General features: G+C 49.4%; 1 protein-coding gene across 3 annotated transcripts in view; it reads left to right on the top strand.

Annotated features, from left to right (window-relative positions):
• CNNM4 (cyclin and CBS domain divalent metal cation transport mediator 4) overlaps positions 1-16,074 on the top strand; it is a gene marked incomplete at its 5' end in the record, with an annotated part of 47,395 nt that extends 31,321 nt beyond the window's left edge. The window contains 7 exons of one of the 3 annotated variants that reach the window (XR_014551184.1): positions 327-470; positions 1,702-1,839; positions 3,528-3,697; positions 5,031-5,130; positions 9,671-9,858; positions 10,670-13,816; positions 14,034-16,074. Coding sequence is in view for 2 of the 3 variants with exons in the window: in XM_083625772.1 (XP_083481898.1) it covers positions 327-470; positions 1,702-1,839; positions 3,528-3,697; positions 5,031-5,130; positions 9,035-9,100; positions 9,671-9,858; positions 10,670-10,876 (1,013 nt within the window). Of the gene's footprint in view, positions 1-326; positions 471-1,701; positions 1,840-3,527; positions 3,698-5,030; positions 5,131-9,034; positions 9,101-9,670; positions 9,859-10,669 lie in introns of all 3 variants that reach the window. The other 2 variants (XM_083625772.1, XM_083625771.1) reach the window with 2 other exon arrangements.
• Between the last annotated feature and the right edge of the window lie 3,281 nt (positions 16,075-19,355).

Here is a 19,355-nt window from a genome sequence, read left to right as displayed (position 1 = left end):
AAGGGTTGTTTGTGACCAATGCCAGTCCTACATCAGAGTAGACCCATTGAAACTCATAGACACGGCTAACATAGATCCTCTAATTGGAGTGGGTCTGTTCTTAGTAGAAGTTAGTTGGATCTGACTCCAAGATTCCAACCCTCCCACCGTCTATGACCAGCTGTCTCTCAGCAAGAGGGACAGCTTAGGGTGAGTTGGCCACAGTCATAGGATTTCATTTTCCCAGGACTCTGCAGCAGCAACCAGGCAGATGATATGTTTCCAGAATGCATAACACTTGCGACTCTGTGGTGCTGTAATAGCTTATCTCTCTCTCTCTCCCACAGGTAAATCGCACCTGGCCATTGTCCAGAAGGTGAACAATGAAGGCGAAGGTGACCCTTTCTATGAGGTGCTGGGCCTGGTGACACTGGAGGACGTCATTGAGGAAATCATCAAGTCAGAGATCCTGGACGAGTCAGATATGTACAGTTAGGTCCCTTCCAAATCTCCGCTATTGCCGGGCAGGGTGGTGTGATGGCAGATCGGCTGTATAGTAATAAATATGTGAATATGTGGATAGGACATTTTGTGGGTCTTCCTCTGCACCATAGGGCAGGGGCAGCCAGTGTGGCACCTCCACCTGCTTTGGACTACAACTCCCATCAGTCACAGCTGGCATGACCAATGATCTGAGATGATGGAAGCTGCAGCTCACGTCTGAAGCTGCGTGATTGAGGGTCTCCTGATGATCAGGTTTCATCCATCCAATATGCTGGAAGATTCAGGGCAGACAAAAGAAAGCACCTCTTCTCACAGAGCACGGTTAAACTATGGAACTCACTTCCATGGGAGGCAGTCCTCTTTTAAAGTCATCTGAGATGGTGGCCATCGTGGCCTCCTGCAAGAGCAGATTCCATAGTTCATGATGTCTTGGCTGGCTCAGAGAAACTCCAGGCCTCTTCCGTAATGTTGACCATTTCTCATTTGGCCACATTGCAGCCTGGTCCTCAAGCACAGTGCTTTGCTTTTCCCATGAGTGCTGTGTCGACCATTAACTTCTCAGGGAGAAATTTAGGATTGCATTGAGGGACAAAATTGGGGCATTTGCCAAACTTGCCCCAGTGTTTCAGAAGGATTTGTCTACTCCCAATGGTGTCCATAGTGTTAACTATGGGTCCCATAGAATTTAATGTGAGTTGTGCTCACTTCGGAAGCACATACAGTATACTAAAACTGGAATGATACAGAATTTAATGTGAGTCATTGAGTGCCATGCCACTCTGCCTGGAAAACCAGGGACAAGCTATTATTATTATCATTATCATTGTATTTGTATGCCACCCATCTGACTGGGTTGCCCCAGTCACACTGGGTGGCCCCCAACATAATATTAAATATTAAAATATTAAGGAAGAGATACACAATGAAACCCCTGGAAATGTGAAAGGAATGTCCAACTCCTGATCTTGGGTACAATCTGATTTTACAGCCGTTGGCAGACAGTGTCATAACTTTTCCCAAGCTTTACTCTGTAGCCCTGAGGACTAGAAATATGTAAATTGTATGAAAGCAGAAGACTTCCAGGAGTCTGAGTTACGTGCCCTTGTGGTAGGCATGAGGGCGCATGGAGCAAGCACAGTTTGCAGTAATACACTGAATAGTGGACTTGTTCTTGGGGAGACGCCCTTCCTCTCAACCTGTCCCCTCCCTCTTCTGCAGCTGACAACCGATCCAGAAAGCGAGTGAATAACCAGAAGAACAAAAGGGACTTCTCTGCCTTTAAGGACAATGACACAGAGTCCAAGGTGAAGATCTCCCCGCAGCTGCTCCTAGCTGCTCACCGCTTTCTCTCTACGGGTAAGAGATCCTTTGGGAATCACTCCCCATTCTTGGTTCGAAATCCTGGTTTGCTGGAGAAGCATCAAGCACCGTCTGCTGCTCTTGATATAATGCAGACATTTTGCTTTAGGAATCTCTCCCCGCTACGTGTGGAGCACAGAGAGCCAGGGAAGTACTGTAGCTGCAAATAAGTCATGGGCCTTACAAGACACGCCTCCTTAACATGACCTTTGACCCCTGAGAGGTGGGTTTTCAGGGCCAACCCTATCATTTGTAATCTATTTTTGTATTCGTAATCTGCTTAAACTTTTTTTGCATCATTTGCAAGAAATGCATCCACACCTGCGCAGGCAGGTACCCCCACCGTTTGATGTGGAATCCTGTTCCCTTTGCTGTCTTATCTTGAGGCCCATAATAAGAGCTGCCAAATCTGATTTCAAAGACTAATATGAGAGCCTTCTGAGAAGGTCATTCCCATTGTCTCATTCACAAATTACAGGGGATTTACCTTCTCAGAAAGACAAGCCCTCCATTATCCTGTCTGCTGTGGCTTTAGGCTTGAATGGGAGGTTGCTGCTGGGTCTGGCTGTTTATCCCCCCCCCTCTTCCTCGGCATCCCTTCCTTGCAGCAGAGTCAGCAAAACACAGTCCTAACATGGTTGCCAAGTTTCTAGGGAGGCAGCCAGCCAAGGATAGGCTACAACTGAAGATAGGGCAAGGTAGGTTGTATCCAGTGCTGGTCCTACTCAGAGTAGACTCCCTGCAATTAATGACATGTCTAACAAAGGTCCACTGCTTTTGGGCAGTCTGCTCTGAGTCCACCTTAGATACAACCATTTGCTTGCGGGGGCAGGAGCTGCAAGAGGGAGCCTTGCTCCTTAGAACGCGGAAATGGCAAAGCCAGCTGAGAAGGAAAACACATTGCCAGGGAAGCCCCACTGAGAGAGGCAGAGACTGAGACCAAGAGAATATATAGATTATGGCGGGGGAAATCCCAGGGCGCTGCTGGTTTTTATTAAATTGTTATCTATTTCATAAAATTTGCATGTCACTTGATAGTAAGAAAAAAGACCTCACAGCAATTTACAAAAAGAATGGAGCTATAAAGTTATCAATAGAAACATTTAAAGGCTGATATTTAAACAAACAAGCAAAAAACAAAATCAACGGTCAGCTGAAAACAGCAGAGGTACAATTCCCAGAGTTCCCAGTGAAGGCTGATTCCAAACCAAACCAATCCGTTGTAGATCTGGGAGGGATTCTCTTTGCAACTCTCCATACCTTTAACAAACTACAGCTCCCAGAATTCTTTGGAGGAAGCTGTGACTGTTCAAAGTAGTATCATAGCACTTTGAATGCTGGCTCTGTATCTCCGCAGGGACAGGCAGTGGCTCTTCCCCAGACCTCCCTGGAGAAGCCTTTGGGGACGGGCCTTTCTGCATGCAAAGCAGGTCTTCTGCCACTGACCACTGCCCTTCCCCAACAATTCTCACCCACTGAGGGTGAAGAAAAATCAGGTTGATAAGAGCCTGAATTTCTGGTTTCAGTACATGTCTCTCCCGCCCGCCCGCCCCCCCATATCTGCTTTTTTCTGGGCTTCACTGCTCCCACTTCTTTGCAATGCCTGGACCTGCCCCAAAAGGTTGATTCCCCTGGATGTTTCGCTCTGGGGTCTGACTTGCATGTCCCCCGCCTGCTTTTTGCAGAAGTGACGCAGTTCACCCCCTCCCTCATTTCGGAAAAGATCCTGCTCCGCCTGCTCAAGCACCGCGACGTCATCAATGAGCTGAAGTACGACGAAGAAAACAAGAAGTGCCCCCAGCACTTCCTCTTCAACAGGAACAAGCCGGCCGACTTCTTCATCCTCATCCTGCAGGTAATCCAATCCCTTTGGCATTTGGAAGCAGGGAGGGAAAGATTCTCACCAGTTTAAGGCAGTAGTGGGCGGGGCCAGGGGCAAAAGTGGGAGGAGCAACAGATGAGACTTTGCTATAGCCAGCTCCATTCCAGCCATGCAAAAGTCAGAGTTTTCCTCACCCGACCACCCAAGGAGTTCTCAGAGGAGCATCCTGAGGGCCAGGTAGAGGGCAGCGTTGGACCTCTGACATGAGGCTCACCCCCCCTCCATTGTGCGGTATGGAACAGGAATGGCTAAACTGATGCCCTCTGAATGATGCTAGACTCCCAACTTCCCTCAGTCCAGCATGGCCAGTGGTCAGGGGTGATTGGGGGTCCCCACCCAGGGGGCCAGGAGGATTGTGGGAAGCGATATTGGGTGGGCCCACAGTCTGTGAGGTGCAGAGGCCAGCCTGTGAGCCCTTCCAGCGCATGTGCTCTGTGGATGCTGTCCTGCCATGCCCCCTTCCCCTGCGGTGCTCGGCTTGCAGAGTCAGATGAGCGCCACACTCCATAGTCGCCTTTAACTGGACTTAACCATCCATGGGAGGGGGTGCTCTGGCACAACCCACAGGCTCCCCTCAACTCCCCTCTGCCACCTTTTCGCTCCTTCAAAGATGTATTGCCCCAAGCCGGGTTTCTGATAGGTGTTTCTCAATTCCCTTTGTTCCTGCTGCCACCACAGATACTTTGTTCTGAACTTTTCTCACCTCTTGCATAGCCAGTCAAGAGGCATGTGGTGCAATTTAGTAACATATGAACATTTGGCCTCAGTTTGGAATTATCTCTTTGTTCCTTTGTCTCATACAAAGTGAAGGCTGATAACAATTCTGACCCTCCTCTATTAAACCAGCCCTGCTGCCCTCAAATCCTCTCCCCATATCCACCTCTTGCCCCAACTCGTCTTCCAAATTGTCTCCCACCAGCATTTAAACCCCTTTTCAAGCTCTTATCCAACCACCAGTCATTTCCAACTGCACACACAGCCTCCTGCTTCCAACCTAACACATACCTTAATTTAAATATTATGCTTAGCCTACACATTTACCTTACAATACCGCACATGCACACAAATACAGATGTTCCCTAAAGAAATGCCCAAACTTCTCCCACACCTGTTTGTTGCAGGTAGAGGCTGGCATTCATAGGCTGACTGTGCTCCCCTCCCCCGCTCCCCCACCCCTTTGGAAGCTTGTGTGCCATTTTTCACCTTCTCATTGAAAGATCCCTTTACCGCAGTGCAACTGCTGCTGACTCTGGCTGCTTCATGGAAGCTCCTGAGAATCTCACGTGACTCTTTGTCTTTCTCACAGGGCAAAGTGGAGGTGGAGGCCGGCAAGGAGAATATGAAATTTGAGACCGGTCCTTTCTCCTATTACGGAGTGATGGCATTGAGCCCGTTGGTCACCACAAGTAAGGACCTGCATGCGGAGGGGGCCAAAGGGAGACGGCCACAAAAGGGGCATGGGGCCAGGCACCCTTCCCTGTGGAACCCCTTCCCTCTGTCTGTCAGTGGCAGTCCGTGAGGGCGGGAATGGTCAGCTGGCAAGCCACGAGGCAAGCCGGGCCCAGGAAATACTGTTTTTACCAAGCCCCCTGGGCGGTCGTCCACCAGGGCATGCAAACCCTGATGGACTTCAGCTCCCTTCAGCCCCAGCCAGTATAGCCAGTATAGTTAAGGACGATGAGAGTTGTCGTCTGGCAACTTTGGGAGGGCCCCACACACTTTCCACCTCTGCCTTAGGCCTCGCTCAAGGCATGGTAGCAAAAAGTTATGCCCATCATTCACTTATAAGGGAAGGCAGATTCCATGGGAGAGAAGGAGGGCTCAACTCTCCTCTTGAGGCTTTGGATGTGACACACTATCCATGCCAGAGCGCATGTGCTCCATAAATGGGTGGGCCTGATTGTTCGCAGGGGGTGTCTTTCTTGTGCCTCCCCTCCAACAAAAGGGGTTGTGCTGCAGAATACATATCATGCACCCCTTGTTTGCAGAAAGGGCTGGGCTTCCAGAATACAGTTCATCCTGGCAGCCATGCCCATCCCAAGATGCTTTGCTTTTCCCTCGTAGCTGCACCTCCCAGTCCTGGAGGAGACTGCCTCTTTCAGAGAGGGCTCTTTCCCAGCCCTACTCAGAGATTTGGGGGATTAAACCTGGGACGTTTTGCACGCAAAGCTCAAGTTCTACCAAGCTATGGTCCTTCCATGCTTAGGGCCCCCTTGCAGTATCAGAGGTTTCTGGGGCACAGCTTTTGACTCCTGTGTAGCCAGGCATGAATTCAGGAGCTGACCCTCACTAGGACATTGCAAGAGCTCCTGGCACTCATCTGGAGAGCGGGCTGAAATAACCCCTGAGCTGTGGCAACCAGAAACCACAAAACAGACCCCATCAGCATTTGAAGTTGCTTTCTCCCAACTTAGGCTTGTTTCTCCATGTAGCCCAGAAGCAGAAGCAGCTCTCTGAGGTGTCGTGCAGGACTTCCCCAGCCCAAGACCCGTAATCCCTTTAAGCAAGAAGTTAGGGCAATAAGAGGCCAGCCTCCTCCTGATGTTGTGGGCTGCAGTTCTTCTTGTCGCTAATCACTGGCCTTGCTGGCTGGGGCTGCTGGGAGTTGGAGTTCAAATCTTGAGGGCACCACATTGGCTTCCCCTATGTAAAGGGATTGAACCTGGGATCTTCTGCATACAGTCTTCATGTCCTAAATCAGGAGCCTCTCGCTCCTTGAGGGCCACTTTGTCCTCTGCTGGCATCCCTTTGTCTTGAGAGACAGCGGAGTGCACCTCAGGGCGTGAAGTCAGAACCCTGTGTTAGCAGCCCCGAAATGACCTGGGCTGCTCAGACAACAAGACCCCTTTCTTGGCCTCTCTGATGTGGTCCAAAGGAAAGCAGAGCAAGACCTTTGGCACCAGCTTGGCTGCAGGAGGTGCTGGAAAGAGGCTTCCAAGACGCCATCCAAGCAGCTTAGGGGCTTCACTCTGGATTTGTGTAGGGTTCACTCCTTAGCCTTTTCTTCTGCCAGTGATGTTCTTCAAGGCAGCGGAGGTTCAGGATCAGAGTTTTCCTTCTCCTAGATGGGTTCCCTTCCCAGGTTGACAAGCCCCATCTGCCCCTAACTCTGTCCTCTAGGGGATGGAAGAAGGACCAGAAGTATATTCCAGAAATTGCCCTGCTCAGCTGCAAGCTCTTGAGCTCCACACTCCATTTGCTGCCATCCTGCATGAATGAATGGGTGCTTAGTGCTAAATAAGCCATTGATGGAGCAGAGGGGGTCGTCTTAGGAATGGCAGCCCCCCCCTCTTTCAAATCACCACTCAGGTGAATTGGATCTTCCCTTTCCTTCCACATAGCAGTCGTGTTACACCCACTACCGTGGAAGGTAAACAGCCACATAGAAAGCTGTCTTACGCTGAGTCAGAGCATTGGTCTGTCTTCCTCAGCATTGCCTACACTGACTGGCAGCAGCTTTCCAGGATTTCAGAGAGCGAGTGTCTCCCCGCCCTACCTGGCGATGCCAGGGCAAGGCAGATGCTCTGCCACTGAGCCCCATCCCCTCCCCAGGACGGGAAAGGCAGAATGTGTGCAGTGCGGAAGGAGATAAGGTGGTGGTCAGACCAAGGAAATTCCCCCCCAGAGAGGTCAGGCTCAGAACAGTTCTCAGTGGAGACAAGATCAAAGGACAACAAACAGGGACAGATATATACAATCTTGTGTGCTGTATTAAGATTTGTTTGTTTGTTTGTTTGTTTGGGGAGGAGTGACTTGCAGGAAAGTTCCCATCAGCCTAAGTGTGCAAGTGTGGGAACAAACTCTCCAGTAATTTAGCACCGGACTCTCCCCCCACCCCCCACCCTAGGTGGCACCATCTGATTCTACATCTGTGGCTCTGCTTCTGTGTGCTCACTTCTTCGGTTTCCTCAGAGGAGAAGGGCCGCAGCTGGGTCAGAGGGGGCAGAACGGGGCATTGGCAAAGAGGAGGAAGGTTAGCCAGCCAGGAAGACTGGAGGTGAAGGTTGAGGGAAGAGTGCATGTCTCCTGGGGCTGGCTGGGGCTCACAGGCCACCGACTGCCCATCCCTGCCCTGATGCTTGAAGAAAGCAGACTCTGCCGCTTCTTGGGTTACTGCCGTATTTGATGTTAGACTTCTGCCCCCTCGTGGCCGACCTGGTGCACATGGTCCTGCGCCACATCATGCCAGGTGGCTCCTGTCCATCTATAGCAGGGCTGGGGGACCTATCTCAGCACAAGGGCCACTTTCCCTTCTGGGGAATCTTCCGGGGGCCACATGCCAGGGTGGCAGGTCCAAAGCCTGAAGTCACTTTTATCGAGCAAGCTCGTTTCCACACATACACATTCCCCTCTTGCTTGTTAGGAAGGAGGATGGAGTTCAAGGAGACCTAGCCATGCCAGGACACTTGGGGGGGTGGCATGAAGCAGGACCTGTGAGGGGTAAGGCCTGTGGGGTAAGGCCCCAGGGGTAAGGCCTGTGGGGTAAGGCCCCAGAGTGCCAGACAGAGAGGCCGGGAAGGCAGTGGTCAGCCACTGAGCCTGAGATTCCCCACCCGTGAGCCAGTGTTTCACATTATTGTTTTTTTCATCCAAACAACTACTTGTGGTTCAACACATTTCACAACTTCCCTTGTACTCTTCCCTTGATATAAACCTCTATCTGATTTTATTCATAAGATATTATGAAAGCTTTCTCATGATACAATAAGATAAATGAAAGTAAACAAAAAGCAGAACAGAGAAAGAAAGATCACAGAAAATGCTGAGTCCTCTCTGAAAGGTGGATCGTGGCCCTTTCCTCACACAGAAAGGGGGGGCCCTCCCAGCTCCTCCTGGGGAGCTTCCCTTTCTTCTCCCCGTCTCTCGCCCTGGGAGCTCTTCCCTTCCCTGCCTCTCAATCAGGCCTCTATCTGAGGCCAGGCCAGGTGAGGTGGGCACCGCTGGCCATGGGCTTGGGATGTTGCTGTGAGTGGCAGTGCAGGGGGGCACTGATCCTGTCCTTGGCTGCCAGGACATTCCCCTGCACAAGGTTGACTGGAAGCAACCGGAGCTTCATAACAGCGCAACAACAGTCCATTTCCAGGGAGAGGCTTCCAGGGGAGGATGCCCTGTGGCAAGCACAAGCAGGCGTGGACTTCTGGGGGAGGCCATGCCATTTGGGCTTTCCGCCAGGGGCACCAGAATGGGCTAACAACAGACCCGCAAAGGGGCTGTGTGGTCTTTCTCCATAAGCAAAGGTTTCTTTGACTTCTCCTTTTGCATCTCTCTCTCCTTGCTCCTGTCCTTCTCTGTGTCCATGTCGGGTTCTAGCTTTGCCTGTCGTGCCCCAGCACCAGCCTCTTATGCCCCGAGCATCTTTGTTTCCCAGGGTGTCAGGTAAACAACACTTGTGCATGGTGTGAGAGGTGCACATTAACCCATTGCCTGGCAGGTTGCATTAACTCAGCCCTGCTTTCTGGGGGGCACCAGATTGGCAAAAGATGGTATTTGGGGTACATGAATTGGAAATGCAAATGCACTGGGCTGCAGATTATTTTCTTTACAAAAATTGTGTTGCGCTGCAAAGCCCAGTCCAATTTTTAGCCCAAACAGCCCCAGATGTGTTTGCTGGGGCTGCTGGGAATGCTGTCCAAAACTTCTGGAGGGGCCTGGGGAGGCAAAAGCTGCCTTAACCCACATCCCCTGCTCCTCTTTGCTTTTTCTTTCTTTCTTGGTTGTTACCTTTTTTAAGTGCAGTTTTAAAAGCTGGCGTTTAAAGCAACAAACCAGTTGATCCAATTTGAACAAAAAGCAAATTGTTTATGCAGCCAGAGAGTGCATGGATAGCCCTTTCCATTGGCTTACACCCCTCTTGGATGGCATCACTTTTTGCGCGGGTGGCAAGACAGTTCGAAGGGGGGAGGAAGGGCACGGCTTGGTCCCTGGCTCACTCTTCTCTGTGTCTAGTTTCAGAGGTGCGTTCTCCATCTCATTTGAGCAATCTGAATCGGTCGGCCTCCCTCTGCTACCACGAGCGCTCCGACTCCATCTCCTCCAACTTCAGCGGCAGCAACAACCAGCTCAACGCCAGCGCCAGCTCCCAGTACATCTCCGACTTCAGCGTCCGCGCCCTTACGGACCTGCAGTATATTAAGGTGGGTCTTGGGCCTGAGTCTCAAGAGGCACTCAGCTGTAGGGGGGGTGAGTAAATGAACATGTGTTGCCCTGCCCACTTTGGATCCTGGCCCACCACTGACAAGCAGCCTAGAAAGGAATGTGGCCCTTGAGCTGAGAAAGGGCCAGACTTCTCCTGCTTCATACTGCAGGTAGTGGCTTGCAGGATAGCACACAGCTGTCCTCCATACCAAAAAGCAAATAATCTCTTCACAGAGGAAGCTAGTTTGTCAGGGAGAAAGATTTCAGCCTTCTCCCTTACATGCTAACTTTTCCTGTGTGAAGGAAGTAATTTTGTGTGGATGAGCATCCCATCAGGTCTGAGGTAGATGTTCCCTTGGGGATCTTTAGCCAGGGCTGTTGGTGTTCTGTGCAAGTGCAGACTTCAGTCCCTAGTGCAAAAATTCTGCAACCTGAGTGTTTCAGCAATTTTTATAAAGTACATTTCTAGTCCTTATGGTTGTTCATGTGCTGGCGATGCCTTGGGAAAATTCAAAAGTCAAGAGGAAGAGATCCAAGTACCTTTTCTGTCAGTCAAAGGGCAGGGTGTCACCTGGATTTCCTCATGATTACCAGAAACAGAATTTGTGAAGCAAAACAGGTAAGTGTTTATACATGTGTGTATTAAAGAAGATGCACTTTTAATAATAATAATAATAAATTTACATAACCTATATGCATTATGGAATTTTGCTTTTATCGTGCAAAAGTTTGCTTTTGGGGGGGGGAAGAATGGTGCACACTGAGCTATGTGTTGAGGGTTCAGCTTCTGTCTCCTTCTCCACCCGGCAGATCACACGCCTCCAGTATCAAAATGGTCTCATGGCCTCCCGCCTCGAGAGCTGCCCCCAGTCTCCTGAGGGCGGCACCCCCAAATTGGACACCTCCTTGTCAGAAAAGGTGGAGACCTCAGTGACGGACGAAACAACCAGCCTTTTGAACGAGAGGAACTGCCAACACCACAAAGCAAACCACAGCCCCCCAGACAACGTCGTCTGACCCTGGCCTTTGGGCGACCCGGTCTGGTTGGTTTTGCCTCAGTCCTTCCCTTCCAAAGACGAGAACTGGGGGGCGGTGGGGGGGAACACACCAGTGCCCACAAGAGGATTTTGATTGTGTACCTACAAACCTCAGGTAGTGGCTGCAGCCAGGGAGGGAGAATATCCAGATAATTTTCTCTCTCTAAGCTCTCCCCACATCCGCACGTGCACACACTCTTCCTTTGCAGGACAGTTTGATCCGTCAATGGCCGGCAGCCTGACCGTGGAAACAGCTGCCCAGCTGCTGACGAAAAGGATGCGGGTTCTGGATACCAAAGGGAACTTGGTCAGGGAGGGCCAAAGCCCAAACTGTGTGCTGCGATCTGGATGCTCCTGTTTTCATTTCAGGCGGGGGTTGGGGAGGGGCTGGCTGCCCTGAAGATTTCCAAAGGGAGTTTGCTCCCTGCTTGCTTTTCTACACCAGCTTTTTATTTAAACAAACAGAAAGAGACGAAGTGGCACCACGGCCAGGCGCGTTCAGAAGAGAGGAATCCTATTCTGGAGCACACCTGGCTCTTCTCCAGCTGAGACCACCTTGTGGAGAGTGGCACTCCCTGCCTCCAGTCCAGAGGCTGGCAGGTAGAGAGACCACACAGAACTGGCCAGAAGGAGAGCAGGGCAGCTGCTGGGGTCCTACGAAGGCAACAGCAGCCCCTGCTGGGAGGACAAGAACCCTTTTTCTGTCTCAGGAAGTTCTGTATCTTGCGTGTTGTCTGGGCGTCTGTTCTGTTATTCTGTTATATTTTTATTTTTTTTATCCAGCCCATTGGGCACTGGGCAGGAGATGAGTGTCTGACAAACATCTAGGAACTAAGCAGGGTTTAAAGGTTGGTGGAACCTGCACTCTGCCCCTGCCTGCCTCCTGGGGCAGTGGGGAGAGTGTTTCTGCTTGGAGGGAGGGGAACTGTTGCTTCCTCATTCAGGCTCTGATCCCACTGAAGAAAGTGTGCCCCAAGGATAATTAGATGAATTGTGCCGCTTCACGAATGCTTTCCTGGTGTGCTGTACGAAAAGCTCCCTGGAAATCAAAAAATGAGTGTAGCAGGGAGAAGGCAGGGCTAGAATTTGTTGTACTCTTCTCTACTTGCAGGGAGTTTATGTTCTCTTAGTTGTTGCTCTTGTTTGTTTTTACATGGGGGGTTGGGGAACATTCAGAAATGGTAACCTCCAGATACAGACTCAAATGGTGCAGTCCCTTCTGCTGATTTCTTCTCCCGTGTAGATCAGGCCAAGAATGATCAGCTCTGCTAGGCTTCTAGTTTCAAGGTCTCATGCGGAAATCTGACAGAGCCAGTGACAGTTCCCAGATCCTGTATGTGGTGCCTTTTGGGACTTAACAGAGTTGGAAGTGACAATAGCAGTTGCAGCACAGGAGCAGCCCTGAAGGGTTTCCAGATGCAGGAGTTTTCAGTCATAACTGCAATAATAAATTGTGTTTTGCTTTGTTCCTGTAAAGCCTGATTTCTATCTAAATTGATCGTGGCACATGTGAAAGCAGCAAATTGATGCAGTCACTTACTGTGGGGGAAATGACACCGCTTGGAGGTGTCCCCTCCATTCTTCTGTAGTTACTTTGGATAGATTAGTACTTTCCACTGGGTGGAATCAGGACACAGCCACGTTGAGGATTAATTTGCAGTGGTCAAGAGTCTTTTCATTATGTCTCACTACAGAATGAATCCAGCCCAGCCGTTGCTGCTGGGTCAGTTTGCCCCGAGGGGATTTGGGTGGTGTGCAGACGTCTCTCATTATAGTTGTCCACTCTCCACCTTACTGAATGGAGCTCAGGACCACCTTCAAACACTTTTGTTAAAACTGCTCTGGAGATTTGAAGGGTGACATGTTCAGGACCTCTGCTCTGAACATCCTCCTCTGATCTTTGCCCTCCAACCCTCAGCCCCCCAAAGGTCTCCTGCCCCCCTTGCCTTTTGTCCTTGCTGCCCCTTCATGCCCCCTTGCCTGGCACTGTCCCCAGGGCCACCTGCCTAATGCCACCTCTCTTACTTCCTTCAAAACCTGCCTTCTCCGTGAAGCCTTTGGACACTAACCGCAGACCACACAGCCATGATCCATTCATCCCCACCATCACACAGTCATACATGCTGATGGGAGTTGTAGTCTTGTTCATCTTCTAGAGGGCACCTGGTTGGGGAAAAGGCTGCCCGGTAACAAAGCTTAAGCACCGGCGATTGAAATGCTGCACACATTTTACCTGTGTGCACCCCATCTCCCATTTTCCTTCCCTTTGTCTGCTTAGTGTCAAATGAAAAATTGTAAGCCCCTCAGGGCAGGGACCTGCCCTTTTGTAAAGCACCAATGCACACCAATGGCATTATATAAATACTACAGTTACTGCTAATAGTAACATTACAGGTACTGGCCAGTGGGTGCCCACCATGAGTGGTCTTTTCCAAGGTTCAGCTGAATCTCTCCAGTAACCTGTGAGGAGTCCTGGGTTTGTGGCTTTTTTGTTTTGGGGAAACTTGTCCAAGGGCAGAAATAATCTGTGTTTGCATCTGCCTGCTGAGGACTCTGCCCTCATGCTCTTAAAAGGTCTGTCTTCACATTCTGATTGACTCTCCAGAATCGCTTCCTTTGATCTCCACTGAAACCTGTCAGAAACTCTTTGGGCTGTCCAGTGTCCAGTGGCAGGAGGACCAGAAGGGGAGAGGGCTGGAGAGGCATATTTAGCTTTGCAAGAAATGCAGGGTTTTGATGCTGCTGTCTGTGATCCCCCTTTTACCTTCTCTTCACCCGGGCAGGTTGTTCTGTTGCAGAGCTGAGGAGCCTGTGACCCTCAGGATGCTGCTGGACTACAACTCCCATCATCCCTGACTATCGCGGGAGCTGGTTGGGGCTGTTGGGAAGTGAAATCTCACAGTATTTGGAGGGCCACAGGGTTCCCCATTCCTCTTTCTAAAAGGATGAGGGGTCTAATCCAGGAGAAGACACCAAATCCAGGGTGGGAGATAAGGAACCAAGGCAGGATGGAAGACATTGCAGCTGTATCACATCACCCAAAGGCATAAGAAGGTGCCCTTCTCCAGGCCTAGGCCAGGGATCACTTGGCCCTTTCCAGCCACCGTCTGCTGGGATTGGGGAAGAGTTGCAGTCAGGTGGAGCTTAGATGATTCAGTCACTCTCGCTGTAGAGAGTCAGTGTTGCCTGTTCCCCAGAGAGTGTTCTCCTTGCATCTCTCAGCCCAGACTCATGGCTTATTCGGTGACCCTGGCGGAGGCACAGGTGCCTGCTTCTGTCAGAGTGTCTTTCACTTGAGGACTTGTGTTTCATGAGTCATAGTGTAAAGTACAATTATATATCTGCACAAAAAGCATGTGAAAATTGATGTAGGCAGAACGTGAACCTCTCTAAGTAAGAGTGTTTGGATGAAAGGCAATATTTGTTCGCTGCAATTTCCCATAAACCAAAATGGAGTTGGAGTTGGTCCTGGGCCTGTTCACTTGGAAGCAAGTCCCACTGTGTTCAGGTGGGTTTACTCCCAAGTAAGTGGGTACAGGAGTGCAAAAAGTGATCTGAAATTTGGTCACCGGGTTTGGCTTGGGGAGGAAGGGACCATCGCACAGACTGTATGATTGTACCCAGATGTGTTGATGTTCTATTAAATGGTGTAGCAGGATTGTACTTTTATAGCACAGCATTGCACTTCAAACGTTGCAGTTTCTCATAGGAAACATGTTGGTGGGTAAAGACGCCCAAGAGGTTTTTGTACCTGAAGCAGAAAATACAAATGGTGCCCCCTCCACTAAAAATATAATTTAAAAAAACTACATGATTTCAAATTTGCTGTCCTCAGTTGTTTCGCCTAGCAGAAGGCATGTAGATCACAAGGCTGATGGGAGTTGTGTCCAAAACTTCTGGAGGGCACTAAGCTGGCAAAGGCTGGCATATAGGAACTTTGCCAAATTCCAAGTGGCTGGGAGACTTTCTTGGCCCTCAAACCTCTTTTACAGGGCCAAAATAGGTTTGGGAAGGTGATGGGCTTGCAAGGACACCCAGGTTTAGAGCCAAGCAGTGTTAGCATTTCCTTAGTAAGTTCATGGCTCTGGGCAAAGTCATGGACTCATAGCCCCAGTTGGGCATAGCATAAAATGAAGGGTTACCAACATTTTGAATGCCATCTGTTGATATGCCTTCAACAGCAGCTCAGTCTGAGGACAGCAGTGGGAAGTCATGTTTAGCTCCAGTCAAGCTGCTGTGCAGGCACAACTGTAAGCCTGGCTGGTTCCCCTCCCAACTCTCTGTTGGCAACCCTGAGAGTACTGCAGATCTCCAGGTGGCTCCTGGCTCAGTCAGGCCGTGGGGTGGGGTAAAACCCACAAGGGGGCTATGCTCTGGTTTAGCTTTCAGGCCTCCTGTGGGATGACAACCTGTCTAGTATTCTAACGGCAGCGTTGGAGGTTCAGCAGAAGGAAAGTTAGAGTGTTGGAGTGGCGAAGTCAAAAAGTTCCAAGAAGCAGAACACTAGCACATCAGGTGGAAAAGCAGGGAGAGGGCTGGGTTACATCTTTCTTCCCTGCCGAGCTAGTTCTCTGATTGCAGGGATTTGTTTATTTTTAATAAGAAAAACTATGACCACCCATCTCATGATTTTACCCATTATTCTCCTGCATGGCCAGGCCAGTATTTCTTCATTCTCTTCCTGCATTTTCCTAAGCACAATTGACTTTGAAATGTTGGGTTAGGTTAGCAATACTTGATTCTGGAACTGTAACTGGGGCGAGGGGAATAGTTCCTTCATTTCCTTTGTGACTGGTTTTTTAAAACTGCAGGATCCCTTTTCCTGCCTCCAGGGCTATTTTCAACGGATGTCTGTGCTTCTAAGCAGCTTTAATTAGACTGTATATGTGTCTCATTTGAATGTAGCTTTTTGTCTGAGTTTTAAAATTTTGTTTTGTGTGTGGGGATTGTTGCGGTTTTTATTTCCCTTTTTAAAAAATATTGTTATTATTATTATTATTCCTAAGGAAAGCACAATGGTTTTTCAACATTTGCCCCTTTGTGGGTGACATGATGTAATTTATTGTCTTTTTTCTGATTTTAAAATACAAACACTAAACCTAAGATCCTAGCTCCCATGAGGGAGACAAGCTTTTAAAAAGATTATTATTATTATGTAATAAATACTACCAAATCAAAGTGTGGTGGAAAATGTTGGTGACTTTTCTTTCAAAGCCTCTAAGCGGGTTTGCTCTCAGAGTCATAGGATAACAAGGTTGTGATCCTGCAGAAACATTCCTGAAAGGGGGTTGCATAGAAATCAGTGGGACTTAATTCGGGCTGGGCAATACCTGGTTTCCAACATCATGATATATCACCAGCTAAACACTGCGATATACTGAAATATCGCGATGTCTGATTTAAGGATGGAGCTATGGAAAGGCACTGATTGGCTTCATGGTTCTCCTCACATAGCATACACACAAATCATGATTTGTGATATAGCCAGGTCAAAAATTATGAAACCAATATCACAATTGGGACTTCAAACAGGCTTTGGACCCAGTCCAAAACTTAATTTCCAAGGCCACAATCCAATGGGGTTGGCAGCTTTTACACTTATCACTGCTCCTGTGCCTAAAATAACAAAAACAAAGCAGTAACAATGAAAAGAAACAAAATGGTGTGTGTTTTTATACTGTTTTTGCCAGCCACCCCAGACAGGGACTGGAAACCAGGGCCGCTAAAAAAATTTAAACTGCTCCCCAATTTTGTTTTTAGTTCCATATAAATGACAGCAATGAGAGAGCTGGTTGTATTTCCTGAGGAAGCTCCATAAATGTGGGGCCACCACTGAAAAGGCCTTGCTTGTGCTTGATAAGCTAATCTTTTTTCCTGGCAGGTGGACCAGTGGGTGATATTCATCTCCTTGCAGTTAGCAGATTTGTCTACTTAAATTAGCAGCTGCTATTAAAGGCAGAGGAGGAAGCCAGGCTGAGTTTTTAATCTGGTCAGTTGACAGTCTTATTTCTGCACTGATTTTAAATGGTGCTCCAGTAGGATTTGGGTTTTTTTGGCCTGGGTCTGTGCCGCTTGTCCTATCACCTGTCCTGGGTGAACTGCAGTTCCCATTTTGCCTTTGGAGGAGACCTCATTTCAAAGTGTTAATCTGCATTGCTATGGATACCTCTTGGCAAGCTGCGCCCCCTCTGAACCTCTGACAGGGAATGCAGATGAGGGCACACTAACACAGAGGCAGTGCTGGGGGCAGAGCTGGCTGTTTCCCATCCAGCAGCTGGCCAGATGTGTTCTGAACAGTTGACAGCGTGACGGTCCTGCTCTACCTCTGGGGTCGGAGGCGATATGCAGGGAGAGTTTGCGCTCTCCTCCTGCTTCTGGGCACCTTTTGCTATTACACTCCGGTGGTTGTACTGGTTTTGTTTTATGTTTGTGCTGTTGATATGTAATAAAAAAAATTAAAAGCAGAAGAATGAGGGACAGATAAATCTGACCCACAGGGCACAATCCGCCAGGGAGATCAGATATCAAATGAAATCAGCTGGAGTTGCACAAGAGCAGAGCAAGGAGAAAGTATCAAGAACTAGAAGACGACCCTGGACATGCCCAGTTGGAAAGGATCAGATTTCTGCCCGAGACCCTTCTTCTTTTGAAGAGAGAAGCAGGATGGCTAATGTCCCTGGCTTCCCGGAGGGGGGGGCATGGACTTCCTGCTATGTGGCATCTACTTCAAGGTCCTTTTTGCTCTTGGGTGAGGAAGAGAAGAGGAAGTTTGTGGGGTCAGCTGTAGAGGGTTGCAAGATCGGGCAGTCTTTCCAGGGAGCAGTTTGCACACCCCTCCTCTTCCAGGTTAAGGAGATTTGCTTGAGGGTGCCTTGCTGCAAGGCCCCTCAAACCCTACAACTGGCACTGCAAGCAAGAAGGTCCCGGGTCCTTGCATCTCCAGTTAAAGGAGCTAATGGGAGCTTCACACACACAAACGGGCATGCAAGTTGAAGGTGTAGGGTGCCACAATCTGCTTTGAGACAATGGGGTACAATGGTTTAATCCCCTCCACCCCCTCTCATGTCAGGGTCCCAGGACCAGGAGCCTACTGCAATCTACTTTTTAAAAGCCAGTTGCTAAATGTCTCTCCTGGGCCCTGAGGTCGCAGAGCTTTCTGGGTATATTTGTACATCTGCAGCAGAGGAAGAGAGAGAATCTGGGCACGCCATGACTCTGCTGCGAGTCCAGCAACATTTGGTCTCTGCTCACCTTAAATGCTTTCCATTCCAGCTAGTCATTATAAGACCTTTGCAATTAAGAACCCGAGTCTGGATTTGCCCCCGCTTCTCTCTCTCATTTCTTTTTCCTTTTGTGTTGTGTCTTTTGGACTGTAAGCTTGACGGCAGGACCTGTCTCTGTTAAGCCACCCCAGGAACCATTTTTGCCTGACGTTTGGCTAAGAATGCTTTAAATAAATATATAAATATAATAAACCACAACTGTTGCCTCTCAGCAGAGACAATACTGGACTACATAGTTCGGATTAATGGTCTGACTCACTAAATGGCACTTCTTGTGTTCTCGTCTGGCCTGGTGCCTTTGACTCAGATTGTGTTCAACATATATTTGGAGTGGGCCTCTGTCTCCATGACTGCACACAGTCTTTATGTTCACAAGATCCAGCATCTCCAGTGAAGAGGATCTCAGACAGCAGCCCTGCGCAAGACCCTTGCCTATCATCTTGGAGGGGCAGAGCAAGTAAGAGGACCAATCCTCTGAGTTGATAGAAATCCGCTTCCAGTGTTGTTTGAGGAGAGGGATCATAGCACAGTGGGACAGAAATGGGAATGAAGATTGCAATTGTTTTCTTGTGTGTCCCCATAGGCATAGCCAAGGGGGGGCAGGGGGCAGCTGCCCCCCCCAGGTCCACAAATATTATTGAAAAGCATTGAAAGTACTCAATTATTTGAGGCACTGCCCCCTCCTAGAAGCAGCCTGCCCCGGTATTTTTACCCACATCTTCCCAAGAAACTTTGATTTCTTAAAAAACAACTTTGGCTACTCTCCCCAACAAAAACCATGTCTGGAACAGAAAGCAATCCAGTGAAGTAATCCCCACTACTGCGGGGCTCAAATCCTCCGTGGCCCTGGGACCTGCTCCCGAGTAAGCATGCAACTAGGTCACATAGGAACGAGGGGGAGCAAGGGAGAGAGAAGCATCCTTTCGTACAGTTAAATGCTATTTGCACCTGTAATTCAGAGTAAGTACCAGTGAGCCGCACAGGGCTTTGCTCCTGAATAAGAATGCACAGGGTCTGAAGCGGCACAGCCCGGTGCTATTTGTGCTGGGTGGGGAGGGGGGGTCAGAGCCAGGACTCTTCGTGACCCCATGGACCAGAGCACGCCAGGCCCTCCTGTCTTCCACTGCCTCCCGCAGTTTGGTCAAACTCATGCTGGTAGCTTCAAGAACACTATCC

The sequence above is a fragment of the Podarcis filfolensis genome (genome assembly GCF_964270895.1).
Source record: "Podarcis filfolensis genome assembly, chromosome: 8".
NCBI lineage: Eukaryota > Metazoa > Chordata > Lepidosauria > Squamata > Lacertidae > Podarcis > Podarcis filfolensis.
This window is presented reverse-complemented; position numbering and strand designations above follow the sequence as displayed.